The sequence below is a fragment of the Hakea prostrata genome, chromosome 10 (genome assembly GCF_041222555.1).
Source record: "Hakea prostrata isolate BN-2017 chromosome 10, UWA_Hpros_2, whole genome shotgun sequence".
NCBI lineage: Eukaryota > Viridiplantae > Streptophyta > Magnoliopsida > Proteales > Proteaceae > Hakea > Hakea prostrata.
The window spans coordinates 10,074,779-10,093,662 of record NC_142609.1 but is presented as its reverse complement, the minus strand read 5'-3'; the positions used below and the strand labels follow the sequence as shown (position 1 = coordinate 10,093,662).

The following is an 18,884-nucleotide window of genomic DNA, read 5'->3' as shown; positions in this document are numbered from 1 at the left end:
TACATCACTAGTTAAAGTGACAGGATTTTATGAAAAGCTTAAGTTTGGCCGCAAAGGGCATCTCAGGTATAAGGATGTGAATTCAGGGGTTTGCGCCCCAGATCTTATGGGTTGGCGTCTGCTGTGAGATCCCAAATAAGCACATGTCTTCCCAATGCAGGATTGCCCAATTGGTATAGTTTAAATTTAAGAATATTTGGTCTATAAACATAAATAGGTGCATTTGGAAAGATTATGACACATTTCATATTAAAATAAACCGACTGAATATAAATTCAAAAATAGATCAAGGATTATTTAAAATTTATCACCATATTTTGAGTTGCCACCAATTAGGAAGGAGTTTGAGCCCAGTTAGATTTAAGTGGCTATAAATAGCCAAGGTCTTTCATGTATTCGGCAGTCTTGATTATTGAATAAACTTGAGTTTGAGAATTTGGCTTTGTAGTTGTGGGATCCTAAAGGACATCCTGCAACTAGATATTGTGAGCTGCTTCTTTCAACTTCCATGCTTTCTTCACTGCCTCAAGCATTCAGTCACAAAGTTTCTGCAAGTTCCCTTAACTTCAAGTAATAAGAAACCCCCAACCCCAAATGCAAATCCTCCCTCCCTCTGTCTGCAGCCCTCCCAAACCCATCCCCTAAACCCTAGACCTCAAAGACAACCCAAACCACATTGCAAATCACCCCTTTCCCTTCCCCTACTGGCCTAGCAGCTTCTACCCCCTTCCCTAGCATCCGCAAGCCCCTCCCCCTTTCCTCCCTGTTTCTGCAATAGCAGCAGCCTTCCATCTTCATAAACCCTATCTCATTAGCCCCTCTAGACCCCAAAACACCTTTCCTGGATCGCACCTAACCTTAGGAGTAGATAGACTAAGTCAATTGTCTCCTCCAACCTATTTTACCTTAAGCTGGAATTTTCTGCACTTCTTCTTCAAGAGAAGTTGCAGAATATTCTGGATATTTAGAAAACCGTAAAACCTTCAAACCCCAGCCCCCCACTCTTCTAAACAGTTTCCAAACTACCAATTTAGCAGCAACAGTAGTTCAAATTTGCAGACCCGCAACCCTAGACCTACCACCTAAACTCTAGCCGAAACCCCAGCTTAACCCCAAAACCCTAATTAGGTGCTCGACCAATTTCAAAAGATCCTCAAAATCGGACCCTAAATTTCAGGGTTACATTACTTCCCCTACCTCAAAAACCTAACCAGCCCTTTATTTAAATTTGCAGACTGTTCTCCAATTCGTCTTCTTCCTTAAAACCCCAAAACCCAATACGTATTAAAATCCCCATCTCCCTATCCCCTAACCCAACAGCTAAACCCTTTTAGGACTAGTATCCCGACCCCTACCCTACCTTCGATCCTAACCCCATCCCCAACTAAGAGTCCAAACCCCTAACAGAGACCTAATTCTACTTGGAAAAATCCTGCAATTGCAGACTGTTAAAAACAGAGAATTTCTCTTAAGTTTTCAGACCTAATCCAACCCTAAACATAACCTATAATCCCCCCCCCCGGCACACACATCCATATCCAAGCATTGGGAACCCAATTGGACCTAGCCGCAGCGTTCATTGAGAATTTTGAGTGTGTTTAGCCGCTGTTTTCTGAGTTTTAACCCAAAACAGCAAAGGTTTAAGACCTAGATTGCTGCTGGTTCAATTCAAGAGGATCCTCAAGACTGGCCCGAACCCTTGGTTACATCACTAAGCCTCCCCATCCCTTTCTTTCCCCCTCAGTTTATTTTGATTAAACTCCATTACCCATCCTAAACTTCAACTTCAGTTCCCGCAGATTCTGCCACAACCTTCTATCTTTGGAGCACAATCTCATCATGCTAAGCCTACCCTTTGATCAAAATCCCCTTTCATTCAATCCAATAAAATGATAAGATCCCCTCAGTTCTAGTTTCATCTTAACCCATAAAATCTGCAGACTCGATGCCCCACTTCCCACTGTCAGAATAGGCTGAAACATTGAGGAATACTTGTCTTCAACCTTACACTAGATCCCCCTGCAGCAAAAACCCTAAGCCATTTCAAAGTTCTAGTAAACTCTATTATTCTCAAGAACACTAGATCTAGCAACATAATGATTTCCCACCGTCAATTTTAGCCCTAATCTGGATTGTTAAACCCCCCCCCCCTTTTTTTTTCCTCTCCCCAAAGCAAATTAAACACTCAAACCAACACATATTTCATTCCCAGCTTCAATACGCTAAAACCCAGCAAACCCTACTTGCAAGTTGCAACACTGCTTCCCCTTATCGACTTAATTCTATCCTATGCTTCCTAGAGGTATTGGCCCTTGTTGAACCTCTTCAGTCTCAGGCTACGTCAGGGATTAAATAAAATATCACACAACCTGATATATTCAACCCACTCTATTAACAAACGACTCAAATATCCATTAAATAAATGGTATTCCCTTAGATACAACAAGGTATCTAAAGAAAATATAGAAGACTCACACCTAGACTCTAATCCCATAATGGAATTAAACTCTAAGCCTCAGAATTCCAAACCATAATTTGCACTCTCAACCATAACTAACAACAGCTGAACAAAAAAAAAAAGACTTCAAATTAGAAATGTCCCATTTAATACAAATAATCCTAGATAGCTCTACTGGATCACAAAACCAGGTTTGCTGACTTGCCTTGCACTGGCTTTACAGACGGTCTCAAAATGGTTCGACCACTGATGTGCACCTGCACTAAAACATTAACAAACTAAACTCCAATAAGTGTTCCTATGTTTCAAAAAATGTTGGAGGTGTTTTTTCAGCTCCAACTTGGAGGTAACAGCTTATCCTTGTCCTAGGCTATGAAGCAAGCACTGAGAGAGTGTGTAATTGAACTTCCAATCCATACGGTCTTCGTTTAGAATATTAACCTAATCACACAATCTCTTTGTGCCCCTTAAAACCAATTTCATTATTAAATGTCAGGCCTCATCTTAATTTTAGTGACTCTTTTTCCCATTTTTTCCCCCAGGTTCCAGAGAATTTTTCCTTTCTTTTTTTTTTTTTTTTAGGTGAATGAGTAGGAGAAGAGATTAAAAGTTACACAGCAGAAATATTTCTAACAGTATCTTTGCATAATTTCTAGCATAAACATCATTAAGGTATAAATAAACAATAAAGGGAAAATCTATGCATGAGGAATCTGCCTCGTGGGTCAAAGAGGATCACAATGTGGACAACCTTAGCCCCACTACACAGAAGAAGGCTGTATCCCAACTTGAACCCGCAAACAGTTGGTCAAAATGGGCCTACCAGACCGATGCACTATGCACTAAGAGCCATTCTCAGATTTGATAATAGAACAAATAACCATTACGTACAACTTTTCCCTTCTACAGATGTATAGAAAAATGTATGGAAAACTTAGACACAACAATCAGTAGGATTACCTGCCAGAAGCGTTCCTCGGCGATTAAAAGCAATGCATTTCATGAGCCCATGTTGAAGGAATTCTTCAATTACTTCGGGAAAATCTCCCTGCAAAGGGTCTTCAAAAACATAACAAAGCACAAATTATCAATGCTTAATTTCACCTAAAAATTATTTTTTAAAATAAAAAAGGAAACAGAAAAACTCACCAACGATGGGCACATTCATGATCCCTAAATTTTTTACACCAAAGCTCTTCGGTGAATACGCATAATAAGGAGACGCATTGACTTCAGAAAGTCCTCGGCATTAATACAATTATAAGATTATTTCATTTGATTGTAGAAATCTGCAAATCGCATTTGTTCTACAACAAGAATAATTCTCTATCAGTATAGATAAAAATCATTGATTGAAAACCCAAGTCGCCATGAATCCAAGGTCAAAAACTGATAAAACACCTTAAAACACACACGTGCAGACGCATACAGCAACACATGTACCCACGCATGTGCCTGCACACAGACACATATGAACCGGCCTCTAAAAAAACAGCAAGAGAAGAAGCCGAGAGAGACATACATTGAACGGGGTATATAAGAGAGGGGGAGAGAGAGAGAGAGAGAGATTTGGTGACAGCCAGGACTAACCTGCTATTGCCATTAAAGACATTGGCTTTACGAGTATACAAAACACAGTCTGCACTAAACTCGCGAGAAAGTAGTCTCGTGCAAGCAAAAGGGTTTCTTTGTACCTTCGGTCCCTCCTCCGTTGCAAGCTCTACCTTATCTCGAAGGAAAGGTAAAAACAACAATCTTTCTCAAACTTAGATGAAATAAACGGAATGAACATTCATTTAAAGTAAAGAGCAAGAGCTTAGTATACGTTTGGTAACGTTTCCGTTCCAGAGGACCAGTTCTTATGTAAAACCATTTTTACATGTTTCTATGCTTAAAGAAGATTTTTTGTTTGAAAATAGGCGTTTGATAAACCTATTCTAAAAGTATTCCCGGAACAATTTGGTGTTTGATAAACTCGTCCCAGAATGGAAAAAGAACATTTCCGAACATATGGATGTTTGATAAAACTGTTATAGGAAATATGTTCTCATTAAAAAAATTTATGGTTAAAACAATAGATATGACTAAATTCACACCCCACATTAATTACGGATACAGAATTCAAATGTGCATGAAACCAATTAAAAACTTGGATTAACAAATAACAACTAGAGTTTTTTATGTGTGGGTCCCCTTAGTGGGCCATAAACGAATGTTAGTCCCCTTAATGCAAACTAATGTTGGATCCTCTTAATGAAGATTTTGTATGTATTTTTTGTAGTTTTTTCTGAAAGCCAAATTTTTAAGCAAAGCCTTTATGTATATGTTATTTATGCATTTACGTTTATCAATTAGTTCAACTGCGTTTGAAATACACTTTCAATTTACATGAATTTGAAGCAACTTAGTAAAGCCTTCGATGGAGGTACCTTGATGCAAATGAATTTGATGACTATTTTTTTAAACCAACACGCACTAGAGGAAAGGAAAAAAATTAAAATTAAAATGGCATGGTGCTGTTCCGTGCAATTGTGAAACGACACCATGCAGTTTCACTAATTGTTGCCCTTAAAAATTTGAAACCGCATGGATCCGTTTCAAAGTCTTGCAAAATGACACCATGCCGTTTCACTCACTGAACATGCACGATGGAAGGATGGAAAAGATAATAGCAACAAAAATGGATAGAAAAAGAAAGAACACACAACTATTTCAATTTCCGAATTGCTCTTAGCCTCTTAACAATGGAGACAATTATGTAAAATAGAGTGAAGATTTTCTTCTTGTAATAGAAGTTTCAACTTCAATCCACTCTTGCCCACATTTATCCAGATTCACGCAAGATAGACAATGAGAATCCATTATGAAACAATAACAAGAAAAAATGAATAAAGCAAAAGAAGGAACAATGATAATTGATAACCTTCAACCAAAACCAGGGTGTGGGTTTGGAGAAGGATCATACAACCATACAATACCATCAGTCAACCCCACGGAAAAGAATCTCTAAGATCCCAAATAATTAAAAAAAGGGGAAAATGCATGCAAATTTCTGCTGGCAATTAAGCTATTGCCTATTAATAAATCATTCAACCAATAAAAACAGGATATAATGCCAACAACAATGAACTATAGTAATCTAATTATGGGTGATTGAAAGTTTTAAGGAACTCATTTGAATTTGAAATTAGAATATCTTGACATAATTTGTATCCCTTTATTCGTGCCAAGTTTGTTCTTCCTTCTTCAAACCCGACAACCAATAGAGCTTATCCAAATGGCACTGTGGTTGTAAACACATCACAAAAGACCACATCAAGCCATTAATTGCGTATAACCAATTGATTGTCGTATATCTGTTGCTCGAGCAAGTGAACTACGTTCACGTCTTCACGATGGGTGTGCTGGGCCCCCTACCAATAGTCGTCTATAGGGATCCGAGATTCGGCATTGAATCAATCCTACACTTCTCGGTCTCAAGAAATCTCATAGCTTCACATGGTACGGTCTCAAAGAAATCTCTTAGCTTCACATGTTATCAGATGACCACAGCTCATCCACTGATATATTTGGCTACAGTTACTTTCAACACCCTTACTTCTCCAACTAATGTCTCCCTCTCCACAAACTTCACTACACTCACTTCTCCATGGTGTCCTCTTCAGTCAGCACTCCTAATTTCCAGCAACATATCACTTTGAAGCTATCACCCAAAAATTTTCTTGCTATTGGAAACTCAAATATTCCCTCTCCCTAAAAGCCAAGACCTTGTTGGGTTCATCAGTCCTTCATCCTTGGCAAGAGTTCAAATCTCGGTTCTAATGGTCATGATAAAATTCTGGGTAGTAATGGTGTTGGTTTAACATTGAAAATGCTGGCTCTTCTCAACTAATTTCTCCACAGAGCATCTTTCACTTTTCAACAATTCTCCATTTTCCAAAAATCCCTTATCAGAGCATCACTTCTCCCAATACAAAAAATTATTTCCATAAGTTCCATCCCTGTCATTTCTTGTGAAGGATCAGATTGTAAAGATACCACTGCTTCAAGGGTTCCCTATAGATGGATTAATCAGCTGAAGGGATTACATTCAGAATGGTAAATACGTATCTCAAGTTGTGAGATATGGTCGTTTAGGACATCCTCAGCCTAGGAATATCGGTAATTTAATTAATTATTGATAAATGTCCTTCCTCTTTTCTGGGAAAATCTCATAAAATTTCTTTACACATCGGTAAGGACGGTAAGACTTGGTTTTTAGTGATGTATGGTACCCGCTCAAATCATTTCAACAAATGGCAATCAATATTTTCTCATAACCATTTGACGACTCCCCAAATTACACGGTTCATCTACAGTTGTTAAATTTTCAAGCCACAATAAAATTCACTTGTCTTTACAGGGGAAAGGAGGGGAAGAACGAATACCATAAAAACAATCGCAAACAAAAAAACTCACCAATGTGTGAAACGAACTTGAAGAAGAAAGAGAAGGCAAGCCATCATTTGATTCCGAAACAGTTGCAAAAATTCTTAACGACCGGAAGCAACTACACCGGTGAGCAGGAGCAGGGCCTCTTGATGACGTTGAATACGATTAGCCAAAAATCGACGAGAACGAGATGCCACCAAGGGGTTTCCATCGAAACATTGGAGGTGTTGAAACCATCACAGCAGATACAGCAATAAACTGTACAACCCTTCAAAAACTCAAAGTCTCAAACGACCTAAAATCAGCACTGAAGCAAACAATCGGAAGTTTTCGAAATTCTGTAAACCAAATCCATAGCAAGCATTAAGGAGACGAATAAACTAGATTTTCATCTGTAATGGCTGAAAAATCATGTTGTTGAAAGCTACCGTGGAGGCAACGCCGGCTTGCAGACCTTGGAACTTCTTCGAGAGAAGCTGTAATGGACCTACGTGAACACAAATTGGGTTTTATCGGGAACGATAGAAAAACATGTTTTAGATGTTCTTAGCGTTCTTTGGGACCAATTTTTATGCCGGTTCGTTCTTTTGTTCGTTCGTTCTTTAAGAACAGAAGAACGAACCGTTTTATCAAACACTCCTAACTCGTTCTTTCATTCTTAAAGACTAAAAGAACACCAGAAATGTTCTTTCAGAGTGTTATCAAACGCGTCCTTACTATCACATCCTAGAAGTATATTGGTTTCCGCATAGAGAGAAAATAGAGAGAATTGAGTCCATGGATTTTGCTTGAGTCCTACGCCTTAAATGCGCGGTCAAGCCGGGCAAGATCGTGACCGTTGGCTTGATTATAATACTAAAATAATGCAGATGGCTGTAAAGCCAACAGTTTATTTCATTGGTTGGGTTCAGCGCAAACCATTTTCCAAACGAGCGGTTCGACTTGTCACACAAAACTGTCCAGAAATAGAATACTTATCTATAATCGTATTCCATACAATTACAAAAAATACATTTTAAAAAACAACAGATACGATTACAAAAAATGATATACGCTTCCAAAATCGTTTTTTGAAAACGAAGGCACGAAAGAGGGCAACTCTACTTCTTCGTTTGTCTTCCACAAAGGCACGAGCTCTGTTTCTTCGTTCTCTTTCTCTCTCTTTTTTCTTTCTCTCTCTTGTTCTTCGTCCACATGGCTATTCTCCCTCTCAATCGACTAATCAAAACCCAAATTTGGATGAAATACGTAGTATGGCATAAGCGGTTTACAGTTTGAAGTATTTCAATATTGATTTGGATGAAACCGCAAAGCAAATAAGTCTCTGATCTCTTATCTTTTTTGTGTTCCCAATGCTTCTCCCTCACGATTCTTCAAGTGAACCCCTCCATTTGGATATTTTGTTCCATTTGAGGTTCAGATTTGAACCAGCACAGGAGTGCAGCATTCCTTTATTGTGGCTGTAAAATCACTGAGTTGATCATCTGAGCTCTAGTCAAGTGGTGCATTTGGTAAGGTCCGATCATTTGTTTTGTGTTTTTTCCTCTAAGAGTAGCTGCGTTGTCAAAACATATATAATTTTATTTTAATCAATTATGTGTATGTGTGCATCAATTTATCAAAGTTTGTTTTCCTGATTTGTTTCCTCTTTGCTTTGTTTGTCTTTAATATTTGGTATTTTTTTTGCATTGTAATTTTTTTGAATCGATTTTATATAAATGTGCTGCCTGTTTATTCATTGATGTTGAATAGATTAATTTACAAAGTCAATAGTACAGAGTTGTGGAAAATCCATTTGATTATTCATTGAAGCCATTTTGTGGTTAGGTCCTAGGTGTTAAGCCATTCTCATTCATTAACTCGTGAACATCATGTTGTTAGGTCCTAAGAAATTTCCATCCACTAACATGTAGAATCTGATAGATTCTTCATTGAAGTCATTCAAGGGCATAACCACAAAAGATTGAATTCCATCAAACGAGTCACCCAAAGGGATCTCTTTCAAGACTTTGGGTGCCTTATCCATGAATCCACAACTGGCATACATGGTCAGTAAAGAATTCATCAAGCTTATATAAAAAAGAAGGCCCAACTTTTGGATCTAAGATTGTATATGCTCTCCCATCATTGAAGCCTCAAGGTAGCCACATATATCTAGTATTGTGCAGTAAGAGTATTGCACCCACATAATATTTACCCATTACAACTGAGTTTCATCTTGACATCAAATATTAATTTAAAACCGTTATTTGTTCCAGTGGATGAGAAAAATGTAGAGATTGGCACAAAGTTGGAGTTATAGGGACCAATGTGACCTAAGTATTTTGTGGGGCCCCCTTCTATTGATGGTTTTCACTATTATGTTATTTTTGTGGATGTCTTAGTGAGTACACTTGGTTGTATTCTATGCATTTGAAGTCAGAGATTGTTGGGATTCTTCAAAAGTTTAAATTACTTGTTGAAAATTTATTTTCAAGACGGATTAAAAGATTTCAGAGTGATTGGGGTGACAAATATCGCATTGTTTTCTATTTTTCTCACTTCTTCTGGGATTAATCATCGCCCTTCCTTGTCCTCACACCCATGAGAAAAATGGGGCTCTCAAGCGCTGCCATCGCCATATTGTTGAAACCGGCCTTACCTTGTTAGCCTATTCTTCTTACCCGATAAAATTTTGGAACTATGCTTGTAAATTGCAGTATTTCTTATCAATAGGACTCCTACCCTTGTTTTGGGCAATGTTTCACCCCACTACAAACTCTTCAGAGTCCATCCGGATTATGCTTCCTTAAGAGTCTTTGGTTGTGCATGCTACCCTTACCGTCGCCCTTACAACAAACACAAGCTAAAGTTTCGCTCAAGCATGCATGTCTTTCTTGGGTATAGTCCTCGTCACCAGGGCTATCGTTGCTTCAATCCTCAAACAAGTAAACTCCTAATTTTCCGCCATGTTGTTTTTGATGAAAAACAGTTTCCTTTTCACCATCCATCACCCACCGAGGTTATCCATCAATATCAACCACCTTTACCTTCTCTTCTTGGCCTTCCTCCTATGTTTCCTTCCCCTACTCCATCTCCTCCACCTCCGGTCCCCCCCCCACCCACACCCTTGGCCCAATCCCCACCCCTTGAGACCACGACTCCCTCCCCAACTAATCCCCGTTTCTTCCTTGGGCTGCACATCTCCACCTCTTCCTTATCCTCTTCTCCCTCTTTGGATATCATCATTGATCTTCCCGTGACTCTCAACCTCCTTCTCCTTCCCTACCTCATCCAAACTCTTTTCTTAATACTCAACCAATGATAACTCGCTCCAAAGCCCACAATCTACTTAGAGCCCTACTTACATCCATCTCTGATGATACCCAAATTGAGCCTACCTCTTTCACTACTGCCAAAAAATACCCTCACTGGCGAACGACTATGGATGACAAATTTAATGCCCTACTAAAGGATGACACTTGGTCTTTTGTCCTACAATTGGTACTCACAAAGATTCCTCCAAGAGCTCCACAGCTAATCAAACACTAGCTACAGCATCCAAGAAGGACTCTACAATTGGTACTCACAAAGACTCTAGCCAACCTAAAGAAGAGCCTACATAAGCTTGATATGGAGTGGTGGGAAGAGTTTTGGTTGATTTTCCAAAAATAAAACATGTTGGGATGAAACTCAAAAATAACATTATTCTCATGAGTAAATTGGGAAATGGATAATAAATTCTTCTAGATGGAAGGAACATGAAGAACTTTATTGAAAAAAAACAGGAGATTGCTTTGTAGGCATAGAAAAGTTACCAGTGTGAGTGATTGGCAAGCCTGTATCATTACCTACTAACACCTGATCCAAACTAGTGTAAGTTTGATCAATTTGAAGATTGTTAAAGGCATTGGTGATATGATGTGTAGCCCCAAAAATAGGATACCAAGTCTCGTTTGCATAAGTACTGCCAAAGAGTTATGAAACATGCACCGAGGGGGAAGCAATGGCATGATTGTAGCGTTGATAACAATCACGAGTTTTATGGTCGTGGCAATCACAAATTTGGCAAATTTAAGAGACAACTGTTGTTGTTTGTAACCACCAAAGAGAGTGTGAAGGTGGAGTGGTAAGAAATGGTGGACGATATATAGCTAGAAGAAAGTCCACAAAAAATTCTGCCTTTGTAGTGTGATTGACCTCGAAAGGGAGGATGATAATGGCGAGCATGGCCTGTTTGACCAAATTAGCCAAAGGTGAAGAGGAGTCATAGGCTAAGTCATCCTTAAGATGGATTTCTTGAGTGAGTAACATTCCTTTAACTCAACAAAAGTGACAAGGAAGCCACTGAGTTGTTATAGAAGTAACAAAAGCCGAATAATCAGGGCCCAATCCATTGAGAACATGAAGATAAATATCATCATCTGAAATAGTCTTACAAGTAGGCTACAAGTTGATCAAGTAGTATGCTTAATATGAAGAAGGTAGTCATGGATTGTCTGTTACCTTGTTTCATATTTTGTAACTGAAGATGAAGTTGCATAATCTTGTTGTAGAGGGTGTTGCATAAGTGTTTTCAAGATAAAGCCAGACTACTCGGGTAGTAGAACATCCAACAATTTGAGCATGAACAGATTTTGTGAGCGAGACAATAAGCTAACACATGAGAGGTTGGTCCTGATGAATCCATGAATTATAAGCAAGATTTTGTTTGCATATAGGGATGGAGTATTCTTCAATAACTATAGTTGCAGGATGACATATTGAGGAACCATTCACAAGAGAAAAATAATTCACAAATCTTCAAGAGAGGAACAAGTTGGCGACCTCCATAGTAAGTAGTTGCTATCCGTGAGCTTGATTGTCAGCAGATTGTTGAGGGAGGGAAGCGAAGCAGGGGGAAGAAAGAACCTCGTGCTATGATGCCATGCTAGAAACCGTGGGAGAGAAGGAGAGAGAGAGAGAGAGAGAGAGAGAGAGAGAGAGAGAGAGAGAGAGAGAGAGAGAGAGAGAGAGAGAGAGAGAGAGAGAGAGAGAGAGAGGAAGGCTAGAGAATTTACATGGTTCGGTTGAAGTCAACCTACATCCATGGGAGAGTTTCAGATGTTTGTAAAGAGTTGTGTACATGGCTTCCTTATATAGAAATAGAGTCTTTGTTCCTTAGTGCCCTAGGACTCTTGTAGTTGTGATATTGTAGATACCCTGAGTTAAATTGTTTGAATTTACATGAAGATAGGTGTTTTAGATTACATAAAATATTTGCCAAGGTTTTGTAGCAATTGTAATTTGTATCAAACTCTTCTTTGGTTGGCTAGAGTCTTTGTGAGTGCCAATTGTAAAGACCTTCTTGGATGTAATGGCTAGTGTTTGATCAGCTGTGGAACTCTTAGAAGCAACCTTCTTGGATGTAGTGGCTAGTGTTTGATCAGCTGTGAAACTCTTAGAAGCAACCCTAACCGCATAACCTTGAGATGGAGTGGCAGCTATGGTTTTGGTTGGTTTTCCAAAATATCCCTAATACAAAGAAAGAAAGACTTATACTTAAAAGGATTAAGTCGTCATTAGACATAACTGATCTTCTTCTCAAAATTCATCTATCATCTCTCTTTCATGTTTCTCTTGAAAATCATCTATCCAATAATATTGAGATTTAAAACCCTAGGATTGGTCTAGGTTGGCAAAGACTAGCATTTCATAGTATTGTGAAGTACAACTACTTTAGAGTACAATTTGTTTAAGTGCAAAATGAATTTTTTTTTGAAAAAAAATTATTCCATTATGGAAGGCAACCATAATGGGTTGTGTTAGTTGGCAAAAAAACCACCATTTCATTATTTAGAGGTCATCATGAATTCAGATCTCTTTGAAAACTATCGGCCCACACTAAATATATAAGTAACCTATTACCAAAAAAATAGTTCTAGCCCCAGTGGTGGGTTAGTAAAGGGATTCAACTACTTGTATTTGAGTAGGACTCAACCATTAGAATGCATATTGCAGTCCAAATGATGTTTGGGTCCTAGACAAACTTGAATAGAGAAAACCTATAAAAGGATAAGAGAATACAAGAGAAAGGTACACTGAATTAAGTTATCACTACTCAATACATTATTGTTCATTGCTTTCTTGTCTTCCTTAATCGAGGAATTTCCTAACTAGATCGTCGGAGGTGAAACTCGACCACCCCAGTCGAGCTCATTCTTGCAGGTTCATTTGGTTGAGGAGACGTGCAGGATTGCGCAGCAACAATTGGCGCCGTTTATGGGAAACTGATAAAAAAGCCATCATGAAAACCATATCAGGATTACTGACAGGAGACAAATCTGATGAAGAAAAGGAGGTCGAGAAGGGTGGAGCTCTGCAAGGAATTGAAAAAATTCCCGAGCTCCAAACTCAGCAAAATCCTCAAATTCTTCCAGAACCTCCAACAAATCAATTCACAACGATGAGTCAGATTGACGAACTTCAAAAGGAGCAATTTGAGATCAAAAAAGAAATCTCATCCCTGAGCAAATTGGTCAGGATGGCCATGCGTCATATAATTGCTCCAGAAGCAGGTTCTTAGGAAAAGCAAAAAATTCTTGAGGGGAGCAGGCATGACCAACCATTCGTACTCGACCAAGCAGACCGACCATCCCATAAAGAGCTGTAGAAAGAAAAAGGGAAGGAGATAGAAAATACCCGAGCTTTGAAGGAAATTATTCCAGAAAAAATCTTTTGATCAACGAGGACGGAGATCAAGGAAGTAGCACGGATCCAGTCATAAATATGAAGGATAAAAAAGTCACAATGGTACAAATAAGCGAGACGAGGATATGAATAAGCGCATCACCGAATTGGATGAAACAGTTAAGAAATTGAAGAACCTTGGCAAAGACAAGCTATATGTTGTCTTAAAAGAGGATCCATTCATCCAAAGCATCTCGAAGCCGGAGATGCCAAGAGGCTTCAAGTGTCCTACTTTCACTGCTTTCGATGGATCACGATGTCCAAAGCATCACATCACACATTACAAGTCAGTCATGTCCACATTTAGACATAGTGAAGCAGCCATGTGTCGAAGTTTTCCAACCGGAGCAGCGTTAGACTGGTACTTGGCACTTCCAAATGGCTCCATCAAAAGTTTCAACCATCTAGGTCGGACTTTCCTACTACGATTTCATAGTGGAGTAGGAACCAAAAAGAGAGAAGATACATTGTTTTCTGTAAAACAAGGGCGAACAGAGTCCATTCGAAGTTTTCTTCAAAGATTCAACAATCTAACCATGCAGATTGAAAATCTAGATGAGAAGATTGCCTTCCACGCATTATACCAAGGACTTAGCCATGAGGGCCTGCTCAAGCGACTCTTGCTAGATATGCCTAAGACATATGAAGACCTTGTTGAACGATGTCACAAATAAGCAAAAATATCAGAAACAATCGAATCCCGAAAAAAGGAGCATCCAATCATTGAAGCAAGATTGCATAAAGAAAAATCCTTGGTCAAGAAACCGACCATAAACCTGACCAGGGATGGTCGGTTTGACCAAGAAGGGATATCTGACCTAATGCAAATCAAAGATCAAGGAATTCTCAAGTGGCCTAGCAAGCTGTATTCCCGACCAGAGGAGCGTGATAAAAGCAAATATTGCGAATTTCACAAAGATCATAGGCATTGGACGGATGACTGCAGACAATTGAAAACATAAATTGAGAAATTAATATGTCAAGGACAACTAAAGAAGTATATCCAACCAGGCCAGGTCAACCGACCACAAACAGAAGGGAACAAAAAAAGATTGAGATCTCCAAGTAGAGAAAAATACTCAAATCACAAGGTCCGACCGAAGGAGGGAGGAGGTGATCGGAGACGACCACCAATATTTACGGTGTTCGGCGGCCCAACAGAGGAATCAACTAGACAAGCCAAGAGAAAAGCACAATACATAGGGAACGCCAAACTCGAAAAGCCAAATGAGACGGTTACAATCAGAGCCAATCACCTTCTCAGCCAAAGACAAACAAGGGGTAAACACTCCCCATGACGATGCTCTAGTCATCAAGGTCACCTTGGCTGGAACTGAGGTCCATAGAGTTCTAGTTGACACAGGGTCATCAGCAGATATCCTATCACTAGAAGCTTTCAGAAAGTTAAAGCTGGACAAAAGTATGCTAGTCCCCTGTGGGACACACCTGTACGGCTTCACAGGATCATCAACTCGAGTAGAAGGAACTATTAGATTAGATCTCCGCATTGGCGAATACCCTAGAGATAGGGTCGTTCAATCAAATTTTATGGTCGTCCGGGATTTATCTGCTTATAATGTAATATTAGGACGACCTACCCTTTGTACTCAAGAAGCAGTAGTATCATCCCTGCACATGAAGATGAAATTCCCTACAAAAAAGGGCATAGGAGAATGCTCCACCGACCAGAAAGGAAGCCAACAAAGTTAAGCCAACTACATGAGAAAAAGAGCAAAAACGAGCTCGACCATGAAAGTTGAGATCAGGGATGATCGAGACGAAACGATGCAAAGAGTGGAACCATTGGAAAGATTGGAAAGAATTAGTCTGAAATCAAGACAAGATCAAGGAACGCTGATTTGGAGCAGAACAAGAGATGAAATTTAAAATCAGGCTAACTAAATTTCTACAAGAAAATTCCGACGTCTTCGCCTGGTCGCTCGAAGAAATGCCCGGAATAGATAGAGGAGTAGCCGAGCACAAATTAAACATTGAACCTCAAGCAATTCCAACAATTCGAAAAAGAAGAAAATTTTCTCTAGAAAAGCATAAAGCCATCCGAACAGAAGTTTATAAGCTAAAGCAATCCGGATTCATTAAACCCATTGATCACCCAACTTGGTTGGCCAATGTGGTAATGGTGAAAAAGGCCAGTGGAAAATGGAGAATGTGCACGAATTATACCGACCTCAACAAGGTTTGCCCAAAGGACTATTATCCTCTGCCAAGAATAGATCTACTCATTGATGCGGCTGCAGCCATGAGATGTTGAGGTTTATGGATGCTTACTCAGGATATAATCAAAATTTGATGAATCCAGATGATCAAAAGCACACAACATTCATGACCGACAGAGATAGTTACTACTACAAAGTAATGCCCTTTGGCTTAAAAAATGCAGAGGGCAACTTATCAAAGAGCAATCAACAAGATATTCAAATGGCAGATAGGCATAAATATGGAGGTGTATGTTGATGATATATTGGTTAAAAGCACATCTCAATCCGACCACCTCCAAGACCTGGCAAAAGTATTTGATGTACTTTGCACATACAAAATGAAACTCAACCCAGAGAAGTGTGCTTTCGGCGTATCATCAGGAAAGTTTTTGGGATTTATGGTATCCCAAAGAGGGATAGAGGCCAACCCAGAAAAGATTAAGGCCATCCAAGAGATGAAGCCACCAAAAAGCGTCAAGGAAATACAAAGTCTCACTGGTCGGGTTGCAGCTTTAAATAGATTCATTGCCCGATCAGGGGAAAGATGTTTTCCTTTCTTTCAATCTCTGAAAAATATATCCAAAAAGGGAGTACCAAAATGGAGCGAGGAATGTCAAAAGGCATTCGAGTAATTAAAAGAGAAGTTAACTACTCCACCTCTGCTCGTATGACCGACCACTGGAAAAGAATTGATCATCTATTTGGCTACTTCACCAATAGCTGTCAGTGCGGTGCTCATACAAGAGGAAGAAAGACAACAAAGCCCAATCTACTACGTGAGTCACGTACTTCTTGATGTTGAAACAAGATATCCGAAGGTAGATAAGCAAGCTTTGGCCCTAGTCGTAGCAACAAGAAAGCTAAGACCATATTTTCAGTCGCATCCTATAGCAGTATTAACAAACTTTCCTCTAAAGAAAGTACTCAGCACTGACCAAACCTGGCCGGAAGACTAGTGACATGGGCAATCGAATTAAGCGAACATCAAATTGAGTTCCGACCACGACCAGCTATTAAGGCACAGGTCCTCGCCGATTTCATCCTCGAAACTTCAGAGCTAGAGCATGAACAAGAAAAAGAAGCTACCTCTAAAAATGTCAAAAGATGGATACTTTTGGTAGACGGATCTAGTAACACACAAGGAAGCGGAGCAGGATCACCCCTGATAAGCTCAGGTGGCACTTCGTTTCAAATTCAAAACCTTGAATAATGAATCATTAATCGCAAGTCTTCGTATAGCAAAGGCCCTTGATATCCAGAATATAGAAATCAGAAGCGACTCACAATTAATTGTGAATCAAGTAAACAGACTATATGAAACAAAAGAAAAGCGAATGAGTAGATATCTGTCTATGGTCGACCAATATAGACCACACTTCAAAAACATCCAAATCAAACAAGTCCCCAAGACAGAAAACGAACAAGCGAATGCTCTATCCAGATTAGCTACGGATAATATGGATGATACAGAACTAGTCGTATACATGGAAGAGCTCCAATTTCCGAGCATAAATATGACCAACCAGATGCACGTACAGTCTGAGCATGGATGGATGACTCCCATAGCCAATTATTTGGAAAAACAAAGGGCAGCCAAATACACAGTCAGAAATGACAAGTTATACAAAAAGTCTCTGACCTGACCATTACTACGATGCGTAGAGGCTCCAGAAGCAACGGTCATCTTAAGAGAAATTCATGAGGGAAACTATGGAAGTCATATAGGAGCTAGAGCGCTAGAAGACAAGGTAATAAGGCAAGGATATTACTGGCCCACACTACAAGAAGACTCGAAAACATATGTCCGAAAATGTGACAAATGCCAGGCACATGCCAACATACCTCACGCTCCTGCAATGCCCCTAACATCAACCCTCTCTCCAATTCCCTTCGCTAGATGGGGAATAGACTTGGTAGGAAAACTACCAAAAGCTTCAGGACGCAGAGAATATCTGGTGGTGGTGATTGATTACTTTACTAAATGGGTTGAAGCTGAGGCACTGGCATCCATTAATACCGATCAGATGAAAAAAGTTCATCACACATAATATCATGTACTAATATGGAATCCCAAAAATCATCGTCACCGACCATGAAAAACAATTTGAAAACTTTGAGTTTGAACGATTTTGCAAAGAGCATGGTATAGAGCATCATTGGTCTTCTGTAGCATATCCCCAGAGTAATGGTCAAGTAGAAGTAACCAATAGATCAATGCTCGAAGGATTGAAGAAAAGACTGGATCAATCCAAAGGCAGATGGGTTGAAGAACTACCTAAAGTTCTATGGTCTTACTAAATAACTCCCAATTTGACTATCGGCGAATCCCCATTCCGACTAGCTTACGGAGTAGAAGCTCAGATTCCTGTGGAAGTTAAGGTCGGATCTATTAGAGAAGAAGAATTCAATGAAAAAAAAAACTCATCTTCCAACTTCTTGTTGTGTTGCTTGGCTTGTTGAAGGGAAAAGAAATCATGCCTAGCAGAATCAATGCTTTAACCCAGAGATTGGACCAAAGCACAAGCCATCCTATAAACAAAGAAGCAAAAGGTTTACAAATGAAATAAAGAAAATAAACTTCTGAAAAAGAAGGAAACAAATACATACCTCATAGTAATATTGTGGGCTTGCAAATGACCAAATCCTTGAAGGTAGGTCAGGCTGGCTAGAAGGATAGCTCCGCCCAACCATTCATTGGCGACTCTACACATAGAGCGAGAATCGCCCCTGAACACCGACGAACTGGCATCCAGCGACCACTTGGTCGGAGAACGTTGGTCGGTCTTGGGACCCTCGTTTCTGACTCTGGGGCATCCTTAGAAGAAATATCTTCACCCAAGGACAGAGGAGGGTCGGAATCTGAGACTTTCTCAGAGATACCACTGGAGTTGGCTACCCTCTTTGATGCACCGTGGGGGTGGGGGTGGGGGAGATCGGTTTTCCCCTTGGAAGAAGATGCACGGCCAGAACGACCTTTGTCCGCTTTGGCCAGGTGCTTCACCTGCACTTCTTGCAAATCAGTAGCAGCAGCAGCCTCAAAGTCCTCTTCACCGAGCAGCAATGCATTA

General features: G+C 39.7%; 1 protein-coding gene and 1 long non-coding RNA gene across 3 annotated transcripts; one reads left to right on the top strand and one right to left on the bottom strand.

Moving 5' to 3' along the window:
• Nucleotides 1-2,172: 2,172 nt before the first annotated feature.
• Nucleotides 2,173-7,390, bottom strand: LOC149001835 (uncharacterized). Of its 2 annotated transcripts, XR_016170451.1 has the most exons (5): nt 6,917-7,390; nt 4,049-4,187; nt 3,860-3,913; nt 3,608-3,765; nt 2,173-3,517 (listed from the first exon to the last, which is right to left on the bottom strand). It is a non-coding gene; the product is annotated as an uncharacterized LOC149001835 (long non-coding RNA). The 2 variants fall into 2 exon arrangements; XR_016170452.1 differs by lacking the exon at nt 3,860-3,913.
• Nucleotides 7,391-13,683: 6,293 nt separating this feature from the next.
• Nucleotides 13,684-14,271, top strand: LOC149001834 (uncharacterized). The gene has a single exon (XM_089138590.1). The coding sequence runs from the start codon at nt 13,684-13,686 to the stop codon at nt 14,269-14,271; it is 588 nt and encodes a 195-aa protein (XP_088994716.1).
• Nucleotides 14,272-18,884: the final 4,613 nt, after the last annotated feature.

Excerpts from the sequence above, each read along its gene's own strand:
- LOC149001834 (XM_089138590.1), top strand. The coding sequence starts at position 13,684 with ATGAATAAGCGCATCACCGAATTGGATGAAACAGTTAAGAAATTGAAG.